Here is a 25,585-nt window from a genome sequence, read left to right as displayed (position 1 = left end):
TTGGGTCACAATGATTTAAAAAAAAAAAAAAAAAAAAAAAAGCTAAAACAGAAATTGGTACTGAGATTGTAGGGTTCTTGCTATGACTTACCTGATCATGTAGTTCAAAAGCTTTCTTGAGCTTTTGGGAATTTTCAAAAGTTTAAAGCTGTAAGCTGGAAAAGCTTTAGAATGTTTTAAGTGGGTGACTTTGGTGAGTACTCAAAAGACCAGGATGCTGTTAGAACTGTGGAAAGTAAAGACTGGGCTCATGAGGTTTCAGAGGAGGATTCTATTGGAAATTGAATTAGAGGCCATTTGTGTTACTTTCTGGCAAAGACTTTGCCAATATTTTGCTTGTGTCCTGAGACTTTTTGTAAGGTTGAATTTAAAGGTGATATACTAATTAAAGTGGTGGAGGAGATTTCAAAACAGCACAGCATTTGGGCTGTAGCATGGATATTGATGGGAGCTTTTAAAAGTTTACTGTGATAATCAGGAGCAGAAAGCGAAGCAGAAAGATCTGGAAAAACTTGCAGTTTGGCCAGAAATGGGTGAGTAAAATTGATGCTAAGGAAACTGTGCTTGTTAAAGAATTACAGTCACTTAAAGAGATGCTAAGTACTTTACACAGAGCAAAAAGGAAAGATGGTTTGAAGGTATCCCAGGAATTGGCAAGACCATGTTCATCTCAGACTCAAGGGTATCAAAGTATAAATTCCTTTGAGAAGAGACCATGGGGGCACCTTGGTCGCACAGGCAGGCCTAGAAGTTGTTTCACTGTGCTCAGCTGTGTAGGCACTGAGGTAGCTGCAGCCATGGTCTCAGGATGAATGGTTACTGCTCAGGATGGTGCAGACACTGCAGTCAACAATGTGGTACTGGTTTTGCAGAAATATAGGACGCTGGAGTTTGGAGGTCATGGAGGCTTCCACAAAGATTTCAAAGGAAGGCCTGGAAAGCCACACATAGTATAGAAGTATGAGAGTCCCTGTGGGCAGCCCAAGAGGGCGATGCTTGAAGATGTGAGAAAGAAACCAAAATAAACTTTTCTTCCTCTGGAAAAAAAAAAGTGATATATATACAATACACAATGAAATACTATTCAGCCTTACAAAGGAAATTGTGTCACTTACATCAGCATAGCCAAACCTGGAAGACATTATGCTAAGTGAAATAAGCCCGGCACAGAAACACAAGTACTTCATATTTGGAATCTAAGAAAGTGGAATTTACAGGAGCAGAAAGTAGAATGATTGTTTGCCAGGGAACAGGGAACATAGGGACAGAGAGGTTTTAGCCAAAGGATACAAAGTTTCATTTAGACAAGAGGAATGAATTCTAGAGATATATCATACAGTATGGTGACTATATTTAGTAACAACATACTGCATACTTAAAAAGTGCTAAGAGAGATCTTCTAACATTTCTCATTACAAAAATAACTGTGAGGTGATGGATATGTTAGTTGGTGGTAACCACGTCATAACACAAACATATCGGAACCTCACACTGTACGCCACAAAGATACAATTTTGTTCAATTATACCTCAATAAAAAAATTCTTTAAAAAGGTAACTCATAAACTCTTGAATGGATGACTTCTATTATAAATAAATAACCTGCAAAGTTTGTATTAGGAAAGAAATCTGAGAAACATGTTAAGTGTTCTGGCGGGTACTGAGGGTTTGGGGTTAAGGGATCGGTTTACTCTTCTGTGTATCTTTAGAAATTTTTAAGAGACAAACGCTTGACCTTTACAAATCAAGAATCTCGGGGACTCTTCCCCATCCTCCAGGTGTGCTTCCCCCCTGCTTTCAACAATTTCACTGTCAAAATCTACATGACTTCCAAGTGACACCCCTAAGGGAACAGTTCCCCCGATCTTGCTAATCCGGTCTAGTCGGTCCACACGGCTAATTACGGAAGGGTGGTCAGGTGTCCAGAGTCCGAAGGGAGAAAGACCGCAGGGCTCTAACGCTGGTCCTGTAGGCCACCGAGATGGCAAAAAGTCCCCAGGTTGCGACCTCGGGTGTAAGGCTGCCGGGTATTGGTGGCGCGGGGAGGTGGGGGGCGTCTTCCCATTATTATTACGTCGTCCTATCTCCCTCTGGGGAAAGCACCTGGTGAGAGCTGGCCGCCCGCGCAGGACGCTCCAGGTCCTGCAAGTCCTGCGATGCAGCAGCCTGCGCGAGGGTTCTGCGCGGCCGCTTCGAGTAGGCCCTACTCGCATTCTGAGTTGGCTGATTCGTCAATTTTTCGTGTCAGAATTTAACATGAAAATTCGTATCCCTGTATTTCGGAAACCGTTTTTAGCCAGGAAATCAGAAACCGGAGCGACTTCAGGTTCCTGTATTCTTTAAGATTCTGGCGTCTCCAGCATCTACGCTCGGCCAGCCGGAGCCCTGCGTCGAAAGCGCCGACGCGGACTCTCAGGCCGCCGTGCCCAGCGCGCAGACGCGGCGGCCCCGGCCCCCACCCCCGCCGGGAATCCGACGTGGAAGTTGCTGGCTGACCGGGCTTGAGAGGAGACCGCCTTGGAGCCGCGACTGGAGGGCAAAGCTAGCGGAGGTGGCGGCGCCGAGGCTGGAATAGCAGTCGTTGCCGAGTCGAGGCCTGCCTCCGAGGACCGACGAGGGCCGACTGGCGGGTCATCATGGGTGAGCGGTCCGAGGTGTCCGGGCGCGCTCGGGGGGCTGCGGCTGAGGGCGGCGGGCGGGAGGAGGAAAGGCGCCGCGGTGGGAAGCCCCGAGTGGCCGGCTTCTCCGGGGCGGGTCGCGCGGGACTTCGCTCACCTGGGCTCTTCACCCGCGGGGTGGACCGGCCCGGCGCTTTCTCCACCGCCCTGGCTGCCTCTCCCAGGTACGGTCGGGGGCGGGGGCGACCGGGCCGCGAGTCTTTTTCTCCCGACACCGACTTTCGCCTCACCCCCTGACACCCCCCTCGACTCGCTGGGCACAGTTGCGAAGCCTAGCGACGTGTCCGTTGCAGGTTCACCGACACGTTGAAACCCGAACTCGGGCCCCGCACGGAGGCTGAGTTCTCTCAGTTCGGGAGTCAGGACTGCGTCACTTTGAGAAGTCCGACGTGGGGTGTCGCTTTAGAGCCGCGCTGGCATCTGTGCGATTATTTGCTGCAGCTTTTCGTGTAAAATTGAGCCACATGAACTGAAAACGAGAAGGGTAGTCCTGGTCCGGTGAATGACATTTTCATTTCAGTTCTTGGGACGGTTCGTTCTGCCCGCTCGAGCCCAAGTGAGGGTGAACCTGCTTTAACTTGTTTACCACCTTCTAACATGAAGATGCATGTTCTTTGGTTTAAATCCCTCGGCGGTGTTCCGGGAGGATCCTTCCTGCTCCAGAGCCTGTCTCGTGTAACCCTTCAGATTTGTTCTTCCGCATCTTTCCTACCTGTAAATGGTAGTAAGGACTTTGTCAAGTTACACCCAGGCCCTTTGACTTTTCCCAAGGTTCTGTAGCCCGTGGTATGTTCATTTTTCCAGACTTGGCCGCTCTTAATTTTCCCACCTGCTTTCCGTATAAGAAAAGTGTAGCGTCACTTTTGTTGTCAACTTATTATTATTCTCAGTTTCTTTTTGATCTTCTCCAGTGGCTCTCAGAAATAGTTCTTGTGATTTCTGGTTTGTGTGCCTTGAGCGTGCTATATTGCTAAGTGAAGAAGTCTCAGTGATTAAAGCTAGTTATGGTAGTTGTGCTGCTCTACAATAATTGCTTTTCATGTGGGAGGAACCTCATTGTCCCACTGCCCTTCTGACTGGCCCTTTGGTCTTTAGGGATAGTCAGAAAACCATGCCAAGGCATCCTTATTCTGAACCTCATGAGGGCGATGACTAAATTTCTAATTGTTTAGTATGTCTTCTGCCTGCCTGACATAATATTTAGGGCTACTGATACATCACTGATTACTTGTGTGATATTGAGCATTACATTTCATTAGAAGCAAAAATATCTACCAGGAGAATATATTGTTATTTAATTTGGTATGTAGCTTTAAAAGGACAAGATTACATGTATTGTGCATCCGGTTTACACAATATTGAATATGTTTTTGCTTTTATCATCTTTTAGGTGGCTTTTTCTCGAGCATTTTTTCCAGTCTCTTTGGAACCCGGGAAATGAGGATTTTAATTTTGGGATTAGATGGTGCAGGAAAAACCACAATTTTGTACAGATTACAGGTTGGAGAAGTTGTTACTACTATTCCTAGTAAGTGTTGGCATGATAAACTAATTGTAGGAACTTTCTGGTTTATAGCTAATATAACTTTCTGAATAAATAATTTATATAATAAATTGATAAGGTTTGTAAACTTCCAGTGTGAATATAATATTAATGACACTTTTTTCCTTTTCTTTTTTTTTTTGGTACTGAGGAGTGAATCCAGCAGTGCTTTCCCACTGAACTACATCCCCAGCCTTATTTTTATTTTTTATTTTGAGACAGGGTCTTGCTGATTTACTTAGGGCCTGCTGGGTTGTTGAGGTCAACCTTGAACATGTGATCCTCTGGCCTTAGCATCCAGAATCACTGTGACAGTAGGCATACTGTACTACACCTGGCCTGATAACACTTTTTTTTATAAACCAAGAGGCAATTTGATGTAATTTAAGGCTCCCTGTAAGGGTGCACAGCAGATTTACTATTTAGAGCTGAAGTTGACTTAAGTCACTAAATCTTACTGAAAGCCAGTATCTTTACTGATAAAATGAAGATAATAAATATCTACTGGCCTTGAGGGGGAAATAAATGAAGTGTACAAAAGTACTTTTGTAGGGATTGAGGATATAGCTCAGTGGTAGTAGAGCACTGGCCCTGAATTCAGTCCCAGCACCCAGGGGCAGGAGAGAGAAGAAAGTGCTTTGTAAATGTGTGTTAAAGAATTATATGGATGATAAGTGATATTATTGTATTCAGAGTGCCTTTTTCCTGTATTTGCTAGTATTTTAATTATAGTTAATTTCTCTTAAGTAATTCTACTGATTCCTTTTTGTTGTTGTTGTTGATGTAGTACTTGGGTTTGAACCCAGTGACTTGGGCCTGCTACTCAAGTACTATACCTACATCCCCAGCCTTTGTTTACATTGTATTATTTTGAGGCAGTGCATTACTGAGTTGCCCAGGCAAGTGTTGAACTTGAGCTCCTCCTGCCTCAGCCTCCTGAGTAGTTGGGATTTCAGATGGCAGGGTTCTACTGATTACTTTTAAAGGTCTGAGTTGTAGAGACTGAGTGTCAAAGTAAACTTGTACCTAAAAATAACAAAAGAAACACCTCAACTTTAAATCAGTTGTTGCTTACTTAGAAAAATATTCACAAACCTGTTAAACTATATAAAAATACTGTTATAAGAATACTGTTATTTATACTTTTTCATTTGTTGATTTGAATTTACTTAAGATTAATACATTTAAACTAAATTGAAGAGTTCAGATTTGCTCAGGATTATTTAAATTATGCCTCTATAGTTACCTACTGTTACTGAAGTTCCAGATTTTAAAAGAAAAGTCTAGCTTTTATAAAAGAAGAACCCCTTGAACTCTGTAGCATGTGTTATTTCTTTTTGCTATTTTCAATACATTTCAGTTTCCTTGGTTCTTCTCAAAATCTCTAATCTCTTCTATGGCAGCTCTTGGTGGCCCGTGCAGTGCACAAGGCAGCACATTGGTCCCATTTCAGTGAGGGCTTTTTATACTATACTTTTGTCCTTTGCACATAAATAGTGCTCTTAATCATGGTTAATGGGGGGTAATCACTGTGTAATTTGCCTAATTCTAAGGGGGACATCATGAACTTGCTTTTTAGTTTTCCAGTTAGGTTTCTCATACTATTGTTTTTTTTTTTTTTTTTTTCTTTAATCATCCAGTTACAACTATGTTGTTTTTTGCTTTGATATTTTTAATCTTGTAAAATGTAAGTAATCTTATATATATCAGTCCTAAGTTTTTTCAGCATCCTTTCCACTCCCTTAGATTCCTTTCAATAAAAATGGTAGTATCTTGCCCTAGCTATATGGTTCCCCTTCAACCGTCCAGCTAGACTTTATTGAGTGAGCTGTTGAGGAGGGTCTGTGAGACTACCGGCCTCAGAGAACCCAGCTTCTGTAAAACCATTGCTGTGTCATTACAGAAGTTAAGAATCTATTCTTGGGTGTTTTGTTTTGTTTTGTTAGTACTGGGGATTGAATGCAGGGGTGCTTAACCACTGAGCCATATCCCCATCCCTTTTTATTTTTTATTTTGAGACAGGGTCTAAGTTGCTTCAGTCCTCATTAAATTGCCAAGGCTATCTTTGAACTTGCAGTCCTGCCTGAGCCTCCCAAGTTGCTGGAATTATAGGCATGTGCCACTGCCTCTGGCCTGTTCTTGTTTTTGATCTCTGTTTATTTGCTACCTAACAGTATTCCAGTTTTTGTAATATACTTACAAACTACAACTTTCTGAACACTTTTATTTGCCACTACTGAGGGAATTTAATATAATAGGATTTCCATTGCACTGGGAATGAGATACTTCAGGGCATTATGTAATCTGAAGGTGGTGCTGATCTTGCTAATTGCTATTTGTGTATATCACAGAATACTGTCTTAAATGAAGTAATAATATCCCAGCTAATAATGTGATTGAACAGTTACTATTAATTGCTAAAACTCAATTAGATTGGATACTTTGAAAGTAGAATTGAAAGTAGAATGTATTAATGTACACACACTATCAATTTGATTTCTCTTCCAGCTATTGGCTTTAATGTAGAGACGGTGACATACAAAAACCTTAAATTCCAAGTTTGGGATTTAGGAGGACAGACAAGTATCAGGTATGGTTTAAATACCAGGCGATTTTGTGGTATTTAACTTTTTTTCTTTTTTCTTTTTTTTTTTTTGGTTAAGTGTTAACAGCAATAAGCAAAACATCTTCTGTTGTAAATTAGTTGGAGTCACTTAAGTTTAAACTGTGGCAAAATTTGAAACTGCCTATTCCTTCAGAGCATCCATTGAATTAAAATCTAAAAATACTACTTCAGATATCTGACTTTTTTCAGATATCACTTAAATGCAAATCTGTTCATGAAAATCTCAAGCCCTAATTACTAAAGTAGTTTTTAACTAAAAAGGGCCTTTTGTTTAGCTTTGTCAGCCCCTTCCTCTGTGTAACAGACTAAGAATTCATAAAAATACCCCATTTAGAGGTGAGGTAAACATAGATGTCTCTGGCAATTCAGGACTTGCATGAATATTTGGTAATTCGGTGATAGCTTACTATGGTGCCATTGTAAGAGATTAGTAATACATTTCCTACACATACTCCCTTCCTTTAACCCATTTCATACCTTAAATCACTTTTGAGGTTATTTCTAATTTTAGCCATTTCTGCTTCTTGGTGTCTTTAGTGATTAATGACTTTGATAAAATCATTATTAAAGTCCATTCCTTTTAAACAATTCCTAGTTAAAGATTTATAAGCTACATTGGCCAGATGTTTGTACAACTTTTCTATCAGAAAATTTAGTGATTTTATAGATAAGTCTCTCTCTCTGCCTAAAAAAGTTGAATTATTTTGAAATTCCTTGGTCCTTTGATTTAATATTTACCGCCATTCTTTCAACCTCGCCAAATCCTAGGGACATGAGAGATGTCCATCAGAAACAGTGTAATCATTACAGCATTGATTCTAACATGAGCAGGGTAGGATTGGCATGCAGTCTTCCCTACCCCCTTATTATTGCCCTGAATCCTAGCATGTAAATTGGTATGTCAGTTTTTTCTTTCAAGCAATAATGATATGTTCCCCCTTTTTGAATTTTCTTTAGACCATACTGGAGATGTTATTATTCAAACACAGATGCAGTCATTTATGTAGTAGACAGTTGTGACCGAGACCGAATTGGCATTTCTAAATCAGAGTTAGTTGCCATGTTGGAGGTAAGTAAACTACTACTTCAAAATGAAGGGAAATCATTTATGTTTGCTTGCTCTTTCCAGCATATATTATCACATGTAGAAATAATGAAAAAGAATACAGTAACTTTTTCCCTTCATGTTGCTAGTGTTATCTCTTATTCATACTACTTCCTATTCTAGAAATATAGTTGGAAATGGAGGAAAAAAGGAAATCTAACTCTAACCTTGTAACTTCCTATAAGCTAGATATTTTGATTTCCAGAAAGTTCAGAGCTCTCTTTTTTAAATATGTATTTTTTTTAGTTGTCAATGGATTTTTATTTAATTTATTTATATGTGGTGCTGAGAATCTAAACCAGTTTCTCACACATGCGAGGCAAGCGCTCTACCACTGAGCTACAACCCCAGCTCTCAGAGCTCTCTTAAAGCAACTTTTAAACTACTATAAGCCACTTCTGTGATGTATACCTCCACCCCCTTATGTGTATGCATGTGTGCGTAGTTCTGGTGATCAGACTTAGGGCCTCATGCATGCCTGGCAAGCCCTCTACCACTGAGCTAAGCTCTAGCCCTTATGATATGATATTTAAAAATTTTTTTTTTTTTTTTTAGCTGTTTTAGAAGCACAAATGTAATTTAAAAACTAGTAAAGAAACAATAAGTGGAATAAAGAATAAAGTAAGATCTTGAGTCAGAAAATAATTGAGATTCCTCTGTGAGGGAGAGACATGTCAGAAATGTGTATTTCTGGGTTACTGGCAGTACTAGGTATTGAACTTGGGGACTTTGCCACTGAGCTACATCCCCAGCGTTTTTGTTTTTATTTTGAGATAGGGTCTCACTAAGTTGCTGGAGCTGACCTCAAACTTGCCATCCTCCCACCTCAGCCTCCTGAGTAGTTGGGATTATAGACATGTGCCACTTCACTGGGCCGCACTGACCTTTCTTTTCTTTGGGCATAGTAAGTTGTACACTTGGCTTTGGGCCTTATGTACCTATTGATCCCTCTGCTTGGACCTCTCTTCCATTGCTACCTTCTTTTTTTTTTCCGGACACAGTCTTCCAGAAAGAGAAGTTTCAGTTACTTTCTAACCCCTTACCCTACCGAATTCCTTATACCACTTATTGTTTCTTGATTTTATGTTAGTGTGACTTTGCAGTGTTGGGGGTTAATCCCAGAGGTATGCTACTATTGAGCTACATCCCCAGTCCTTTTTATTCATTTTGAGATGGTCTCACTAGATTGTTGAGGCTGGCCTTGAACTTTAAATACTTCCACCACCTTGGTCTCCTGAGTTGCTCGTACATGTACAGGCATGTATTTGTTTATTAATGTATGTTTCCCCCCCAAAATATAAGTTCCTTGAGTTTATCTTGATGTGTGGAAGAGTGGATAGTACTTAAGAACTCAGTACATTTTATTCACAGAGTTTATTATGCTGTATTGGCTGATTGATCTGATTCAGAGGATACATTAAGTAATTTTTAAAAATTAAAAAATAAGATATGCTATGATTAATTTAATTAATAATGAAATTGCATTTGCTCTAGAAGATCAGATGGTTAAATTTCCTTTTCCCACCAAAAATATATTTATGATTTACCCAGTTATTGAATGCTTAAATATAAGTTCTAGACCTCTTGATACTAAGTAAAAGCATTCTCAAAAAAGAGGACTCTGGATTTCTGATTTCTTGGACTACTGACTTTGTAATAATTTCCAAGTTATAAATTTCAAACTTAGTAGTTTCAAACTTATTCTTAATTTTTTTAACAACATATCATCATATTTATTATAAGATCTTTGTAGATTACATTCAAATATAAATATAAGGAACTATTTAATTGTCTTGTGTATAATGAATTTTTAAAATAACAGCTGCAAGCTGTTATTAGATTTAATTGTATTAACACAAAGATTTCCACCCCCACAAAAAAAAAAAAAAACAGATATACCAAATGTAAATAAGAGTAAAACAGGAAATTAGAACTTAGAACTTACCAAACACCAGTAACTTAAGAATTACTTGTTTTTGGTTGTTTTTTTTTTTTTTTTTTTTTTTTTTTGTACTGTGGATTAAACCAAGGGTGCTTAACCACTGAGCCATATCTCCAGCCCTTTTAAATGTTTTATTTAGATGCAGGGTCTCGCTGAGTTCCTTAGGGCCTTGCTAAGTTGCTGAGGCTGGCTTAAACTTGTGACCGCCTGCCTTAATCTCCTGAGTGACTGGTCTTACAGTCATTGCACCTGGCTAGACTTACTGTTCTTGATCATATCTAGACCTTTTGCCAATTAGTAGAAAAATGAGAAAAAGGAATTATATAGAAGAAAAACACATTGCTAATAACATTTGCATTTCTAATGCCCTAATAATAAACATACAATTAGATCTATGTTTAGAAAAATAATTTTCCAGTATACCAAAGCTACATTGAAAATTTAGATTTGTTGGTGGAATAAAAATTGTTACCGCCTTTCTAGAAAGCCATTTATAATATATATTAACTTTATCAAATCCTCAACATAATGTTCATACTTTGATTCCATTTTTAGAGAACTGTGTTAAGAGAACAGATTCAAAGATTTCTATATGAAGACCTTGTTACTTGGGTTTCTCTCATAATCAAGTGAAAAGAATCTAGTAAGAGTCTAGTACTAGAAAATTGTTATATGATTTATGGTATGTGCATCTTTAGTGTAGAGTATATTTAGTCACTTTTTTGAAAAAATTTTTATGGTTTGGAGAAACATTCATTTTTTTTTTTTTAAAGCAGGGTATAGAACTATATGTAATCTTAAATGTGAAAATGTATTAACTTAGTAAACTAAGTATCTGTAGAACACAGTACTAGTAGAAAATACTCCAAAATGTTAACAGTGGTGATGGGGAGGTAGGATTATGAATGAAGCTTCTTTCTTTGTATTTTTCTAATTTTCAAATAATTTATAATAAACATTATATATTATTTAATAAATATGAAATGTACTTTTAAAGTGATGTCCTTTTTGGTGTTTTTTCCATAAACTCAAGGAACCTAATCAATTAGAGGAAATTAAATATCTTCCTTTTTATTTAGGAAGAAGAGCTGAGAAAAGCCATTTTAGTGGTGTTTGCAAATAAACAAGACATGGAGCAGGCCATGACTCCCTCAGAGATGGCAAACTCACTTGGGTTACCTGCCTTGAAGGACCGAAAATGGCAGATATTCAAAACATCAGCAACCAAAGGCACTGGCCTTGATGAGGCAATGGAATGGCAAGTATCGCTTCCAGAAACCATCTTAGCAGCTTATCACACAGGTTCTCCCAGCCCTTTCTCCCACTAGTCTTCATGCGCTTCCACTTTTATTTCAGCCATATGTACCTGATTATAGTTATTTAGGTAAATCCAGCTCTCTGCCATTTTTCAGTCCTTTTTCTGCCTCACCTCCCCCTTAATTTCCAATCCCTCAGAAATTAGTGTAAAGCTCTCTTCTCAAGAGTTTTTCCTGATGTATCTCCATTCCCGTACCTTTCCACACATGGAGTTAGATGACCTTGTTAGAGATCTGTGACATAGTACTTGTTACACTGACTCGTAATTGTTTGATTTGTGCATCTGTTCATTGGATAATCAACTCCTTGAGGAATGAGACTAATTTTCACCTTTGAATCATCCATATGTAGCACAACAATAGTAGCAGCCTGGAAAATAGGTATTTGGTCTTTTTTGATTATTAGTGTAAATCACGAAGTTAAAACTTATATGACCTTCATGGAAATTATGTCTATAACCTCCTTCTAATTTGTCTTAGCCTTCATCACTTTATGTGGTTTGGAATCTGTCTCCATTATAAAATTTATATTATAAATGTTCATGCTTTATACCTGAAAATTAATTTCATGAAACTTCATTTTCTCTTCACAGGTTAGTCGAAACATTAAAAAGCAGACAGTAATTCAATCACTTCATCTCCTCTGAAATGAAGGCTGCATCACATTCTCTTTTTAGAACCAAGCAGGTGTACATCACATCACTAAGTGTTGAAACTACACGATTGTTGGCATATACAGAACTGACTGTAAAGTTCATAATAAATACAAAAAAATAAGTATTTGGAGGGGTAACTTGATTGAATCATCTGAATATTCTATGTAATGTAAAAACATTCTTTCCTTGCTTTCTTGAAGGTATATATTCTATTTGTATGGAATTCTTATTCAAATACAGTTCTATTAAAGAATGCACTCTCTTATTCAAATACAGTTCTATTAAAGAATACACTCTTCTTGGGGGAAAATCCACCTATTTTTGAATTAGTGGTTGCATCTTGTTTGTGTAAACACTAACAATTATATTAATTCAGATTTTTTCCTTCTTAAAATGAATTAAGAGTTCCAAAGATTAGACTCCAGAGTAGGGTAGGAGCACAGTATGTATAATATAAAATTCATTTGCTTAACTGACCACTTTATATTAAACTGTTTCACTTAAAGTTTTTGATTATAGGCATGCATATTTTGGTGACTGACTTCACTGACTTTCTGTAATTGTCACTTTATCGTACTTTATAGTTGTTAAAAGAGCTTTATGTATACTGATGTAATCAGTTTGTAAGGGAACCCTGTGACACAGCTGGGACAGATTGTAATGTCTTCACTTCAAGAATATGGACCTATAGTGCTGATACATTGGCTTGCCCAAGGCCACATACTAGTGAGATGGACTCAAAGTAAAACTTTTGGGTCAGAAGTTTGTTTCATAAATTGTGCTATATATTCCTAAAAATGTGAATATTGACAACACAGACCACCTTTTTAAAATTATGCTAATTAGTTGCAGAACATTTAAAATGATATCATAAATTTGTCTATACTTGTAAAAGTGATCAGTGACAGTAAAAACAATCCTAAGTGGGTATATTTGATGGGATTCACAGCACAATAAAGAAAAAAATTCACATTAAAGGAAATTTAAAAAATTTATTTTAAGAAGTATTATAAAAGATGTCTTTACTGTCTTTCATTACTTGTCTACCTGTAATTAGATGTGTAAATTGGTTAAAAGTAAAAGTTTTACAGGTTCTAAAAGGAGAAATTACACATTCTTGGTTTTAAAAATTAGGTTTACTGCTAGGCTATGATTTTTTTAGAAGCTTGTTTAAAGGAACTTTTTGAACTGCTTAGTCCGTGAGAGGATAAACTAGTATGACAGTGGTAGATACAACTCTTTTTTAGCAGTTGTTAAAATTGGGAAGAGTTTTTCTCACTTAAGTTGGACAACCAGCATTTTAAAAATTAGGTGTGGTTACAAAGAGCTTAAGCTGGGTGCCCTGGCATGTGCCTGTAATTCCAGCTACTCAGGAGGTTGAGGCAAGAGAATGGCAACATATCAAGACCCTTTCTCAAAATAGATAAAAGGGCTGGGGGAAGTAGCCCAGGGGTGGAGTACTGTGTAGCATGCACAAGGCCCTGCGTTTAATCTCCAGAACTGCCAAAACAAAAACAAAAACAAAAATTAATACTATTGTGCCCCCAAGTCTCAAAAATATTAGTGGTTCATTTCATGGCTCTTACCATCTTTCCAGATGTTGGCCTCTGGTCTCTTACCTTCAAATTTATGGGCATTCTCTCACTGCAAATGAATGCAGCTTGCTTTTTCACCTGCAGGATTTTTTTTTTTTTTTTTTTTCTTCCTCTAATACCCATTCTTTTAAAATCCTTTTTGTATACCATTTTCCTCCAGGCACAAGTGTTTCGATGTAACTATTAACTCACTTTTGATAGACAAAGACTTGTCTTTTTCATATTTGTGTCCCTACTATCCAGTATGATACCTGGTACTTTATGGCCCATCATAATCTATCCATAGTTGAAATAGTGGGATATAAATGTCAGCCAGGAAAATTGTACTTCTACTGTTTATACTTGGGTTCTCTTCGGTCAATGGCACGTGACTGGGAAATGCTAGTCTAGTTTACTTATAACCCCGGAGATGCTAGGCTTATACTCAGGGGCCTAAGTACTCCCCAGTTGTTTAGGCAGTGCGAAAAATAGAAGCAAAGGGGAATAAGGGCCTTCCATATTGAATTCTGAGGGCATGAGACTGTCCCAGCACTTGGATGATTCTGATTCCTCTGGTTTATAATAGAGAATAGAATAGAATTTTAATAGGGTTTAAAATCTTTAGTCTAACAGGGAATAACTGCATAGATATGCTACAAGGGTTAAAATATTGATATTTACAAAATAAATCCAAATATTTTTTGTGAGAAGCCTGGTAATGGCAAAAGCACCACACTTGAAATCAGAACAGAAGCTCTAGGTGCAAAGAGTTACTCTTCAATTTTATTTCTGTAAAATGAGACTTGGACAGATGATACCAAAGGTTTCCTTCACTGCAACAATTCTATTTTATATCTCTGGTGGTAGTTGTGCTGTTATGATCTCACCAAAAGAAATGAGAAATCAAGTTGGTGGAATTACTTCTGTTATATTGAATACCTGGCATGCACTTTAAGCTGGAAATGTAAGTTCTGTGAGGGCAGGGAGCATATCTAATTTACTGTTAGTATTCCTTACATCTAGTGTAGTATACCTGGCATATAGAACTCAATAAATATTTATTGATTAAAAAAGTTGTTCAAAATCCCTGATACATTTGTTCTTTTTTGATGTTTAGTATTTTGATTTTTTTTTTTTTTTTTTTGATACTGAGGATTGAACCCAGGGGCACTTAACCACTGGGCATATCCCTACCCCTTTTTTATATTTTATTTAGAGACAGGGTCTTGCTGAGTTGAGTAGGGCCTCACTAAGTTACAGAGGCTGGCTTTGAACTCATGCACAATCCTCCTGCTTCAGCCTCCCAAGCTGTTGAGATTACAGGTGTGCAGCCACCACACCTAGGTAGTATTTTGATTTTTGAGTTGTAAAATTTTTATGAAAGCAAATACATGAACTTTAAGTCAATTGGAAGTAATTAATTAGATCACTGCAAACCCTCTGGGAGGGAGAGAACTGTTTGAACACCAAAACAGATGGAGTGTTCGAACAGTTGATTCCGATGCCACATATAATTCCATAATTATAAATTAGAGCATGGACTTGAGGGTTGTAATCATGACTCTACCACCTGTCATGTTTGTTTCCTCATCTGGAAAACAGAAATCGATTTTAGGAATCCCTCAGGGGTACAATTGATATCGCCGTTTACCGGTGGCAAGTTCTGCTCCTTCTAATTTTTGAAAGTTTGAACACTAGAGAAGCAGCCAAGGCAAGCATATTAAGCAGGTTTTATTTAAAGGTAATAATACAGATTTTTCCGGGGAGGGAGAAGGGGGCCATGGCTGATGTTCTAAAGTCCCAAGAAGTGAGCGCATCATTAAGGTCTCTTTTTTCCAGTCCTCTCCCCACTTATCTCTCCTTCCTGCCTAGTGACTAGGCCTGGTTTTGCAGGGAGATGTAAAAAGTGAGAAGCAATGGGGCAGGGGGAGGGCCAAAGTGATTTCAACCAGGCAAGGGCCCAGGGGGCATTAATTAGCAGCTCCTTGCTTGCAGTCCTTGATAAGGGCAGGTAAATTTGGTAATCGATGAGCTCCGGAGATTCTTAACATTCCATTCTCCCAGGAGCAGTCTCCAACTTCCAGAGGCAGATGGCTTTCATGGCCTCCATTTCCTAGATCTGACCGGATCCCCTATTTCTACACTAACTGCCTGTCCCAGATTCTGGCTTCACTATGAGAATTAAAATATATGGATAGATTCTTCTTTGTCTTCTGGATATTTCAGGCACTAACAGATATTGTTTTCATATCAAATGTAGAGCACGGCAAAAGATGCCATGTGGTTGAACAACAAAAACTAGCTTCCTCTAAGTGTGGCTTTTTAGTTTTAAATATTAAAGCTTAAAACAATTACTAGGTTTCAAAGAAATTACGATTTTCTTTGTATTAGTTTAGTTCTGGTCACACATTGAAATTGTTTTATTACAAAATAATGTACTTGGCAAGTAATGAAACATATAAAAACTTGGAACCTAATATCAAATATAAAACATATTTAATACAATTGAAGCCCCCTGCCACCATACACCATGTGCTTTAATCCTGTTTTCTCATTATTACCCTATGCTGAAATTTTTGAAATCATTCTCATTTTTCTCTATATTTTTAAAATACATGTACATGTCCAGATCTGTAAGTTTTCGAGTTTATTAGAAATATTCAACTGTTTTTCTATGCTTTTACCCCCAATGAACATTGTTTCTAGAATTCATCTATACTGATAAAGCTAGTTGATTTTTATTTTTTTTATTTCCTTATGTGAATATGCCATTATTTTATTTATCCATTCTCTTGTGGAGGTACATTTGAATTGCTTCTAGATCAAATCTTCTTCAGATCTATAGTTCTAAGTTTGTCTTAGGGGTTTAACTGCTGCTTCTAGTTTGGGAGTGTATTCATCTTCAGGTTTATAAGATAGTGCTAAATTATTTTCCAAAATGGTTTTGAGTTCCAGATGATCCATTGAAAGCACCCAGAAACCACTTTGGACGCGGGAACTCATGCAAGAGATTTTATTAAGCAAACAGGCAGAGTCTCTCCCTGACAGGGTGTGAGAGAGAATGAAAGCAAGGAGGAGAGAGAAAATGGCGGGGGAGCTACTCTTAAGTAGTTCGCAGGCTAATAACAGACCAATGACTGATGAGAATGTTCACAGGCTGACAATCTGGACCAATGACTGCAGAGAATGTTCACAGGCTGATGAGTGGACCAATGACTGGCTGGGATGTTCACAGACCGACAATCTGGGCTGTAAAATGGTGTGGGGAGGGAGAATAATAGCAGATCTGATGGCAACACTTGCTACCAACTTGGTATTGTCAGCCCTATCAATTTAATGAATTAAAAAAGAGAATGTCATTCTAGTGTTAATGTGCATTTTTCAGCGGGGTGTGGTTGTGCATGCCTGTAATCCCACCAACTCAGTAGTCTGAGGCAGAAGGATTGCAGGTTTGTGACCAGCATCAGCAATTTAGTGAGAACCTGTCTTAAAAAATAAAAAGGGCTGGGGATTAGCTCAGTGGTAGAGCGCCCCTGAGTTCAATCCCTAGTTTAAAAAAAACAAAAAACAGAAAACAAAAATCCTCCCACCACGAGTCCTGGTATCGATCCTTGAACTTCTGGTGTGGTGATACAGATTCTAGGGGCCCATATTGCCAGGTGGTGCTTGGGCATCTCAAGGCAACAACTCTTTACCAACTGGTATTTAAATAGTTAAGAACTGATACAGCTATATCAGCTAATTGTTAAAGGATCATTTATATTTCTTCTTTTATGCAACATCCATTTCTCTCTTGCCACTTTTTCTACTGGATTATCTTCATTGATTCATAGGTGTTGATTATCTAGTGTGGGCACTATGAATCCTTTGGCAGAATACAGTATGTGCCATAGCCTAGCTTGTCTCTCTTCATTTTCTTAATTTTTAATGAAGTAATAAGACTTAACATTCCTTCCATGGATAGCACATTGTGTCCTTTTGGTATTTATAGGGTAAGATCTTTATCATCTCCTTTTCTAAGAGCATCATGGCTGGCTGGCTTATCTTCCATATAAATTTTAGAATCAGATTTATCAGGTTAACATTTTTGGTTTTTCATCCAGTGTGCAATTAATCAGTGGGACTTTGGAAGAACTAGCACTTTATGATATGAGATATTCCTATCCATGAACATGGCTATATTTCTCTACTTGTACAGATCATTCTTAATGCCTTTTGATAAAGCTTTATATATTCTCCATAAAGGTACTGCAAATATTATGTTTCATTTATTCCTGCTACAATTTTTTGCTATTTAAACTTTTTATAAAAAAACCTGTTTTAAATTCTGTCATATAATGTCACATGCTTTTAGACAATGAAGATAACAGTAGTAGTATTAAACATTTTAATTTAAAAAATGACCATGATTACATTAAGCTATATATATATTACACATTGTGTCAAAGTTTAACTTAAGTAATAAAACCTGCTGTGATTTCGGCCCAGTAAAATATACCAGAAAGTTCATGTTTTGAGTTGAACTGAGACTACAAATGATGCTCCAGTATCAGCATAGGGAGTCTTCACTCCACTATTGCTAAATCTTTCAGGCTGTGACTTTTTTGCCTCTTGGCCTTGTAGCCTGGACGCAGGAACTCTATCTTTCTCTTCTTTGCTTCACTTTTATTTTTATGTTTCTTCAGCTTTTTCTTGGCAGCAATATCAGGGTTAGTGACAAACTTGAAAAGAGAACAGAAATTTTATTACTTTTAAAGTACCTGTCAAACCAATTCGCAAAACATGCCATTATGTTCACCTTTAAGCATCATGAATGCAATACATGCCCATTATTGAAAATATGGAACTCTAGCTATAAAGTTTCTACCACTCAAATCCTCAGTCCTCTTCTGGGTAAGCATGACATGGTTAAAATGGGTTAAACCGAGCAAACAAGCCATTTTCTCAAACAACAAACTCACCTCCAGAGCCTTCCTCTTTTTCCGGAGTGCCCTTTTCTCATTAGCCTGTTTCTGTACACAGGCAAAGGCTAATGAGAAGCTCTCGAGCCCAACCAGCTTTTTGAGTAATTCTATTATTTCCTGAGATAGATTCTTCAGCAAAGGATCTACTCAAACACAGAAAATGGTTAGAGACAGTCACATGGAAAAGGACACAGCTAAACACCAACAAAATCAACACAGTACAATATTTAAATGTGTGGCATTATTACTGTTAACTGCTGCAGCATTAACAGCAGTTCATGCTGTTAATGGCCTCTGTATTTCAGAGATAGGAGAATAAAACATTGAACACACAGCACTCCCACCCGCCACCTCATCCAGTGGCAATAAGAGACCAGGGACCATGAGGCCCACTTCCTAGCAGGCTCTGAAGACAATGAATTTGAGAACTTGACAAATACACTTTGGATTATTTTTGTGAACCTGTTCAGCTCTATGCAGATGTAGGAGAGGTTAAGATTTCTTCTCTAGCCCTTCTCTAATCCATGGGTCACAGAGGCTTAGCTCTGCTCATAACCTTTTTTGGGAGATTAGAAACTGTGAGAAACTGACAGAAGGCTATGCTCTCCTACTTTTTTTCTGCTCCCTCCTCCAAATACAGATAACCCAGATATTTCATGTTAATTTCAGGAAAACTCAGGACTTATGTGTTAGCCTGCAAACATCAGTCCCTCTGCACTGTTGAAGCCCCAGTGTCTGGCATATATTAAGTGCTCAGTACATGATGGCTGACTTAAACCAAAGCAGCCCCAACCTTCAACATTGCTTACATGATGGCTGACTTAAACCAAAGCAGCCTCAACCTTCAACATTGCTCCTTTTCCCACAATTAGAGCAAGGAAACTTTCTATCAAGGTTGTAGGGCTAAAAAAGCTCCTGTTTTGATATTTACTTTATTAACTTTGAAGCTCTTAACATCCACTGTACCTCTTTCCAACACAAAAATTCCCTCTTTCCTATTATTAACAACAGGGATCTGCTAAGGGAATGGAACAAATGTACCAGGCAAGGAAAAAGAAGGAAAAACAGCAAATGTTAAAATTATATTTAAAAACTATTTCATATAAGGATGATATGTATTTTTACCTCATCATTTTTTAAAATAAAATTTTTATCATTGTTCACGGTATTATGAGGTTCAGAACCATCTCAAACCATAGTTTTGACTATTTAACCTGTGCTTAGAAGTAAAACATAAAGCTTTTACTAGAGAATCATTCATGCTTTAGACATGAGAAAGCACAGAAGAGGACCACCAAATATAATACAGATGTGCTTATCTGCTTGCTATTAATTGTCTCACAAGTGTTCTGTCTTAAATTCTGAAAGGCCAAGTATAAAAAAGAGGAAGGGGGGGTCTCTAGGAGAAGTTAGGCATCTGAACATGAAAATATTCAGGACAACAGAAGCAGCAGGTTTACCTTGCTCTGAATAGGTGCTGTTCAGTTCTCGAAACAAGGGAGCTATGATCATTGGCAGATATGGCTTTACCTTGTCTACCCCAAGGTCCATAGCTACGGCACCAAGGAACTTAAAGATGCATGTTCTCTGAAAGTAAAGATTGTTTTTCCCTTTAAATGTTTCTCTTTAACACAGGCACGCAAATACACAGATATAAACTGTTCAATCTACTTTGGGGCAGATTTTATTGCTATAGTTGTAGGTTCAAAAGGGAAAATTTCTAGAGACTTGGAGGAAAACTAATACAATTAAAAAAAAAAAAAAAAAAAAAGACTATTTCGGTTATCCTGTCGCACCTTTAAGAGATTTCTAGGTGAATAAGCAGCTTCCAATTTGGCCATCCGGGACAACTTCTGGATCAGCCACCGCAGTGTGGCTGGCTTGCTGGGCTCCTCCTTCTCTTCTCTGTCAGACTCTGCCTTTCCACCTGAGCAGGCCTTGTCGTCTGTTGCCACTCTAGCCACCCCATATCCGAAAGCTTCCTGTTCTTCCAGGTCATCTTTTATCTTACCTTGCTTATCCTCAGAATCAGGTTCTAGTAAATACAAGACTTTGGCTACAAACAACAAATTCTTAACAACCTTTAAAAAAAAGAGGGGAGGGAGGAATTAGATTTTGAAACAAATTTGCTTTTTGTTACAACATGAGCTAAAGTAGGCATTCTACAATTAGAAAATATAAACAATCTGGTACTACAGTATTAAACTGACTTTATTTATTTTTTTGACAATTCTTGTTTTTCCATATAGTTCTTCCAAATTCATTTCCATGTAAGTTTCATCCAGTTGGCTAGTTCTGTGTGTCATACAACATAAATAAATAAAAGATTTCCTTATGGGCCAGTCATTTAATTTTTTTTTGTACCAGGGATTGAACCCAGGGGCACTTAACCACATAACCACAAAGCCACATCCCCAGCCCCTTTTTTATGAATTTTATTTACAGACAGGGTCTCACTGAGTTGCTGAGATTACAGGCATGTGCCACTGGTGGTTCATGGCCAAGTCATTTACATTTTTAAAGAAAGCTTTCATCCAACTTTCATCAGATTCTTTCAACCATTCTATGTAGAAGTAACACTATTAACGGATTATTGATTAGTTGCTTTATTTTTATTTGTTTAGGTACTGGGTTTTAACCCAGGGGTGCTTTACCACTGAGCTACATCCCCAGCCCTTTTTATTTTTTATTTTGAGAGAGGGTCTCACTAAATTGCTGAGGTTGTCCTCAAACTGGGGCTCTTCCTGTCTCAGCTTCCCAAGTTGCTGGGATTACAGGCATGTGTCACTGTGCCCGGCTGATTAGTCGCTATTTTTTTTTTTTTTTTTTTAATTGTATACAAATGGGATACATGTTGTTTCTCTATTTGTACATGGAGTCAAGGCATACCATTTGTGTAATCATAAATTTACATAGGGCAAAGATGTTTGATTCATTATTTTTTTTCCCTTCCCCCCTGATTAGTTGCTTTTTATATATAGTATTCCAATTCAACTTTAAAACATCTCAGTCAGATACTGTTACCAGGAAAGAAAGCCAAGTTTCAGTTATTAAATGATTTACCCAAATACAAAGGGAATGGCCAGTTAGGATTCAAAGATCTTTAGAATTCAAGGCCAGTTTCTTAAACTTGAGCTTCCCATCCTCAACTCCCATCTAATTGTTAGGATTTTGATCTTAATATAATGGGACCATTCCTTTATTCCCTAGCTCTAACCTCCATCACATCTTTGATGTAGGTATTTCACATCCATTATGTGAGGGAGGAAAGTAAGTTGGGTTGAGTTCCTTGACCATCCTGGCTCTTCTGCTAGATATGCTGTGTTTTTAGTTCCCCCACAACTATTTGTCAGAACCTCCACACACTCCAAGACTAGCTTAACCGTTAAGAACTAATGCCAAACTGGGCACAGTTGTGCACACCTGTATTCCCAGATACTCGGGAGGTTGAGGCAGGATTGTGAATTAGAGGCTAGCCTCAGCAACTTAGTGAGATCTTGTCTCAAAAAATAAAAAGGGCTATAGCTCAGTGGTAGAGTGCCCCTGGGTTCAATCCTCAGTAAAACACACACGCTAATGTCAAGATCATAATTGCCTTCTGGAAGCCTGGTTCAAGTGAATATAGCCCAGGTTTGGTGGCCTTCTCACCCTGTGGCATTCACTTTGTTAATTAACCCTAAGATTCACGATCATCTAAAATCCCTAATTTCTTTTATCCTGTACATCTTTTTCTTTCTGTGGTCTACCAGCCACTATGAAAACTGCTACTTTGTGAGACCTGACCCACTATCAACCCTAGTAGGATTTTGATGGCTCCATTTTGCCATTCACTGAATAGCTATCCATTTCTTCTCTGAGCTTGCTATATAATGAAGCACATTGGATCTTCATTGCAAAATGTGACAGAAGTGTCAGTGTTCATGACCTGCCACTTGAGATTATTCTTCAGATAAAAGCATTGACCAATGCCTAATGCCTACTGCACTGAATCTACGAGGCTCCATCTTGCCCATGATGATTCATGGGGGACATGGTCAAGGGCCATGGGATAAATGGTGCTGACTTATGATCTACCAGCCCAAATGCTCTATCAAAAGAGGCAAAATAAAAGCGGTAGTAGACTATACCATAGCAAAGTACTGCATATTTATAAGTGCCTTCTCTGTATTTACATTTTATAATATGAAAATATATAAAACATTTTTTGTTTTTTGTACCAGGGATTGAAGCCAGGGGTGTGCTTACCTGTTTACCTACTTTTAATTTTATTTATTTAACAAAATTTTTTTTTAGTTGTAGATGGACAGTATGCCTTTTTTTAATTTTTATGTGATGCTGACGATTGAACCCAGTGCCTCACATGTGGGAGGCAAGTGCTCTGCCACTCAGCTACAGCCCCAGCCCCCCAAGCCCTTTTTTCTTTTTAATTTTGAGACAGGGTCTAGCTAAATTGCTTAGGGCCTCACTAAGGCTGGTGATACTCCTGCCTCAGCCTCCTGAGCTGCTGGGATTACAGCTGTGTGCTACTTTATGATGGGATGATTCACATGCTTCTCTTAAGGATGGAAAATCCTTAGATCACACAGTAGCATGAATATTACTGCTACCGCTTTAACTTTAAGGGATAAACAGAGGAAACTCAATATTACAGTTTCTCTAGAAAAATAATCAACCAATCAGTGCCCCTTAAAGCTTTTGTCACAAAGTAGAGTATGTGAAGGCTGAAGATGAGAAGATTAACAGCCTACCTCCCATTGTATCATCTTTACTGGGAATTGTAAACCACGAGTTGCCCCAATATAGTTCCCAGAGCTGATGATACTTGTGTATATAAATGAACATTTATTTGAGTATGTCTATATTTTGTGAAATCTGCTGAGCACTAAAACAGTGGAAAATGAAATAACAAATATAAACATTCCTAGACTGCTGGTAGAATAGTAGGTTGCTTTCTGTTAAACTTGGAGGACTATAATTCTTACCTGCTCTCCTAGAGACTGATCCAAAAATTTGGAATGCAACTGATGGCAAGAGGCTAGAGAGATACTTTTCATCTGTGGAAAGAAATGGTCATGGGTAAACATAAAACATTTCTCATTATTAAACAACAAAAATCAACCATAATACAACTGATAATACTAGATTTTGCTCTGCATGACAACCTGTATAGAGCTGGAGAGAAAAGTTTCATGAACGGAAACTATGTAATTGTTCCCTTCTGCCTGTCCCTGCCCTAAACGTTTAGTCCCTTCTCTCCCTGCCAAAGACTAATAGTCTAAGTCCCTAAAACTATTAGAATACTTTGCAACATTCTGATATTTTTTTCTTCTTTCTCTTTCTCCCTCCATCTTCTGCTGATTCAGTTTTTATGGAATTCTCACTATGAGCCATTCCGTGCTAAGTCTTTAGGAATCAAGAAACAGATATAACAAGGTCCCTACCTAACATCTTTATGAACATGATCTCATTTAGTTATCAACAAGGTTATGAAGAAGGTAGGGCAGACAGTATTAATCTTATTTTCTAATGTGGATAAAAGACACACAATGAGGGGGGTTGGGATGGGGGGAGGAAAGAGAGTGGACTGAGACAGACATCATCACCCTATGTACGTGTATATACATGAATGGTGTGAACATCATGCACAACCAGAGAAATGAAAAGTTGTACTCCATTTTGTGTACAAGGAATCAAAATGCAGTCTGTAAAAATAAAAATAAAATAAAATAAAAAAGAAAGTAATATCTTTGAAGTTTTTAAGGTATTAATAAAAGATCAGGAATTTCTTAAAAGACACAATGAAAGATGGACAAGCTAAATAATCACAAATTTGATTAGACTGGATGATCTAAAAATTATCTTTGGAAAACTGTGGCCTTGAGGGTAACCCCTCTCCAGTTGTTAACACTTCCTCGTACCCACATGCAACATGCTGTCTGTGGGAGGCGTTTCTCCCGAGGGCTAAAACCACGGTGTTATGTGAACCAGAGTGAACATCTCAGAGGTTACAAGGCAAGAAAAAGGCCTGAGAAAGAAACCTTACCTTCTGTTCAAGATCACCTGTTAGAAACCTGACTGCTACAGGGTCTACGAGTTTCTTTTTAGTCTTTTTAGCATTCCATTTTTGAATAAGCTCCTCTGGATGGCAAGAAGCAAAGAGCAATCCAAAAATCTGGGCCGCTGTGAGCCACACCCAGCTGTGTGGGTGTCTCAGGTAAGAGTGCACGTGACCTGGGGGAATCAGAATGTATTCTCAAATGTTGCACAGCTTTTATGATTCTTTGGTGGTAAATATGACATATACTGAGCATATACTGAGTGTCATGTGTTTGGAATGAAAGAGGGTCAAAATAGTCCCTGTTTTCCAGAACACCACTAGGAGATAGGGAGAAGTGAGGTGAAGAGACATTGAAACAACTAGTAGACTAACTCCCTGTGTGGTAAATGACACTGAAAGATATGCCTAAACCTACAGACAGACCCTGTTCCACATAAACTAGTTTCAGATTCGGGGAGATAAGATGGCATTTAACATTACATTCTCTGAAGTGACGTATGTATGTATGTATGTATGTATGTGTGTGTGTGTGTGTATCTTATGTATATAATAGTGAAACTGGTGGTTCCAAGTAGCTGCCTGGAAAGCTATCATTCATGAATGTTTTCTCTGTGCCAGGCACAGAGCAGTGTGCTACATACTTTACCTTATTTAGAGCCTCTCAACAGTTCTGTGAGGATACAATTGCCATTTATAATCTAACAAGAGGAAATGGATATCCAGAGAGGCTGAATGTCATGCCATGGGCAGAGACTGGCCTGGGCCCTAGTTCAGTCTGATCCCAGAGTGGATAATTTTTCAGCATTAGGCTACACATAATTGGAAAGTACAGATGAAAAGTCTTGTAATGTAGGTATTGTGAGTGGGCCATCCCACTCACATGCCATGATTCAGTTTTAGCCTATACTACTACATTTCATGAGTATGTTATTTACATTCTATATAAATCTTTGTAACAATCTGGCCATGTCTCAGTGGAGCCAGACCCACGCAGGTCATATAAACTGTTATTTCTCTTTTAGGTAGTAGTGATTGAACCCAGGCATTTTACCACTGAACTACACGCTTAGTCCTTTTTATTTTGATACAGGGTCTCACTAAGTTGCTGCGTCTGACCTTGAACT

General features: G+C 38.2%; 2 protein-coding genes across 3 annotated transcripts in view; one reads left to right on the top strand and one right to left on the bottom strand.

Moving 5' to 3' along the window:
• The first annotated feature begins 2,442 nt into the window (after positions 1–2,442).
• Positions 2,443–12,140, top strand: Arl1 (ADP ribosylation factor like GTPase 1). Its single transcript, XM_047548081.1, has 6 exons — positions 2,443–2,639; positions 4,068–4,205; positions 6,729–6,810; positions 7,804–7,915; positions 10,973–11,151; positions 11,803–12,140. The coding sequence occupies exons 1-6, from the start codon at positions 2,636–2,638 to the stop codon at positions 11,831–11,833; spliced, it is 546 nt and encodes a 181-aa protein (XP_047404037.1). The 5' UTR covers positions 2,443–2,635; the 3' UTR covers positions 11,834–12,140.
• Positions 12,141–17,950: 5,810 nt separating this feature from the next.
• Positions 17,951–25,585, bottom strand: part of Utp20 (UTP20 small subunit processome component) — a 92,014-nt gene continuing 84,379 nt past the window's right edge. For both annotated transcript variants that reach the window (XM_047548078.1, XM_047548079.1), the window contains 6 exons: positions 24,447–24,634; positions 23,386–23,457; positions 20,200–20,484; positions 19,864–19,990; positions 18,401–18,546; positions 17,951–18,160 (listed from right to left, as the gene is read on the bottom strand). In XM_047548078.1, the coding sequence (XP_047404034.1) occupies positions 18,005–18,160; positions 18,401–18,546; positions 19,864–19,990; positions 20,200–20,484; positions 23,386–23,457; positions 24,447–24,634 (974 nt within the window). In that variant the 3' untranslated portion in view covers positions 17,951–18,004. The remainder of the gene's footprint in view (positions 18,161–18,400; positions 18,547–19,863; positions 19,991–20,199; positions 20,485–23,385; positions 23,458–24,446; positions 24,635–25,585) is intronic.

This window comes from Sciurus carolinensis, chromosome 4 (assembly GCF_902686445.1).
Source record: "Sciurus carolinensis chromosome 4, mSciCar1.2, whole genome shotgun sequence".
Taxonomy (NCBI): Eukaryota; Metazoa; Chordata; class Mammalia; order Rodentia; family Sciuridae; genus Sciurus; species Sciurus carolinensis.
Note: the sequence above shows the minus strand (reverse complement) of the source record. Positions and strands in the feature narration are given on the sequence as shown.

Excerpts from the sequence above, each read along its gene's own strand:
- Arl1 (XM_047548081.1), top strand. Across the intron at positions 7,916-10,972 it reads AGTTAGTTGCCATGTTGGAG|GAAGAAGAGCTGAGAAAAGC; the intron begins GTAAGTAAACTA and ends CTTTTTATTTAG. Across the intron at positions 11,152-11,802 it reads CTTGATGAGGCAATGGAATG|GTTAGTCGAAACATTAAAAA; the intron begins GCAAGTATCGCT and ends TTCTCTTCACAG.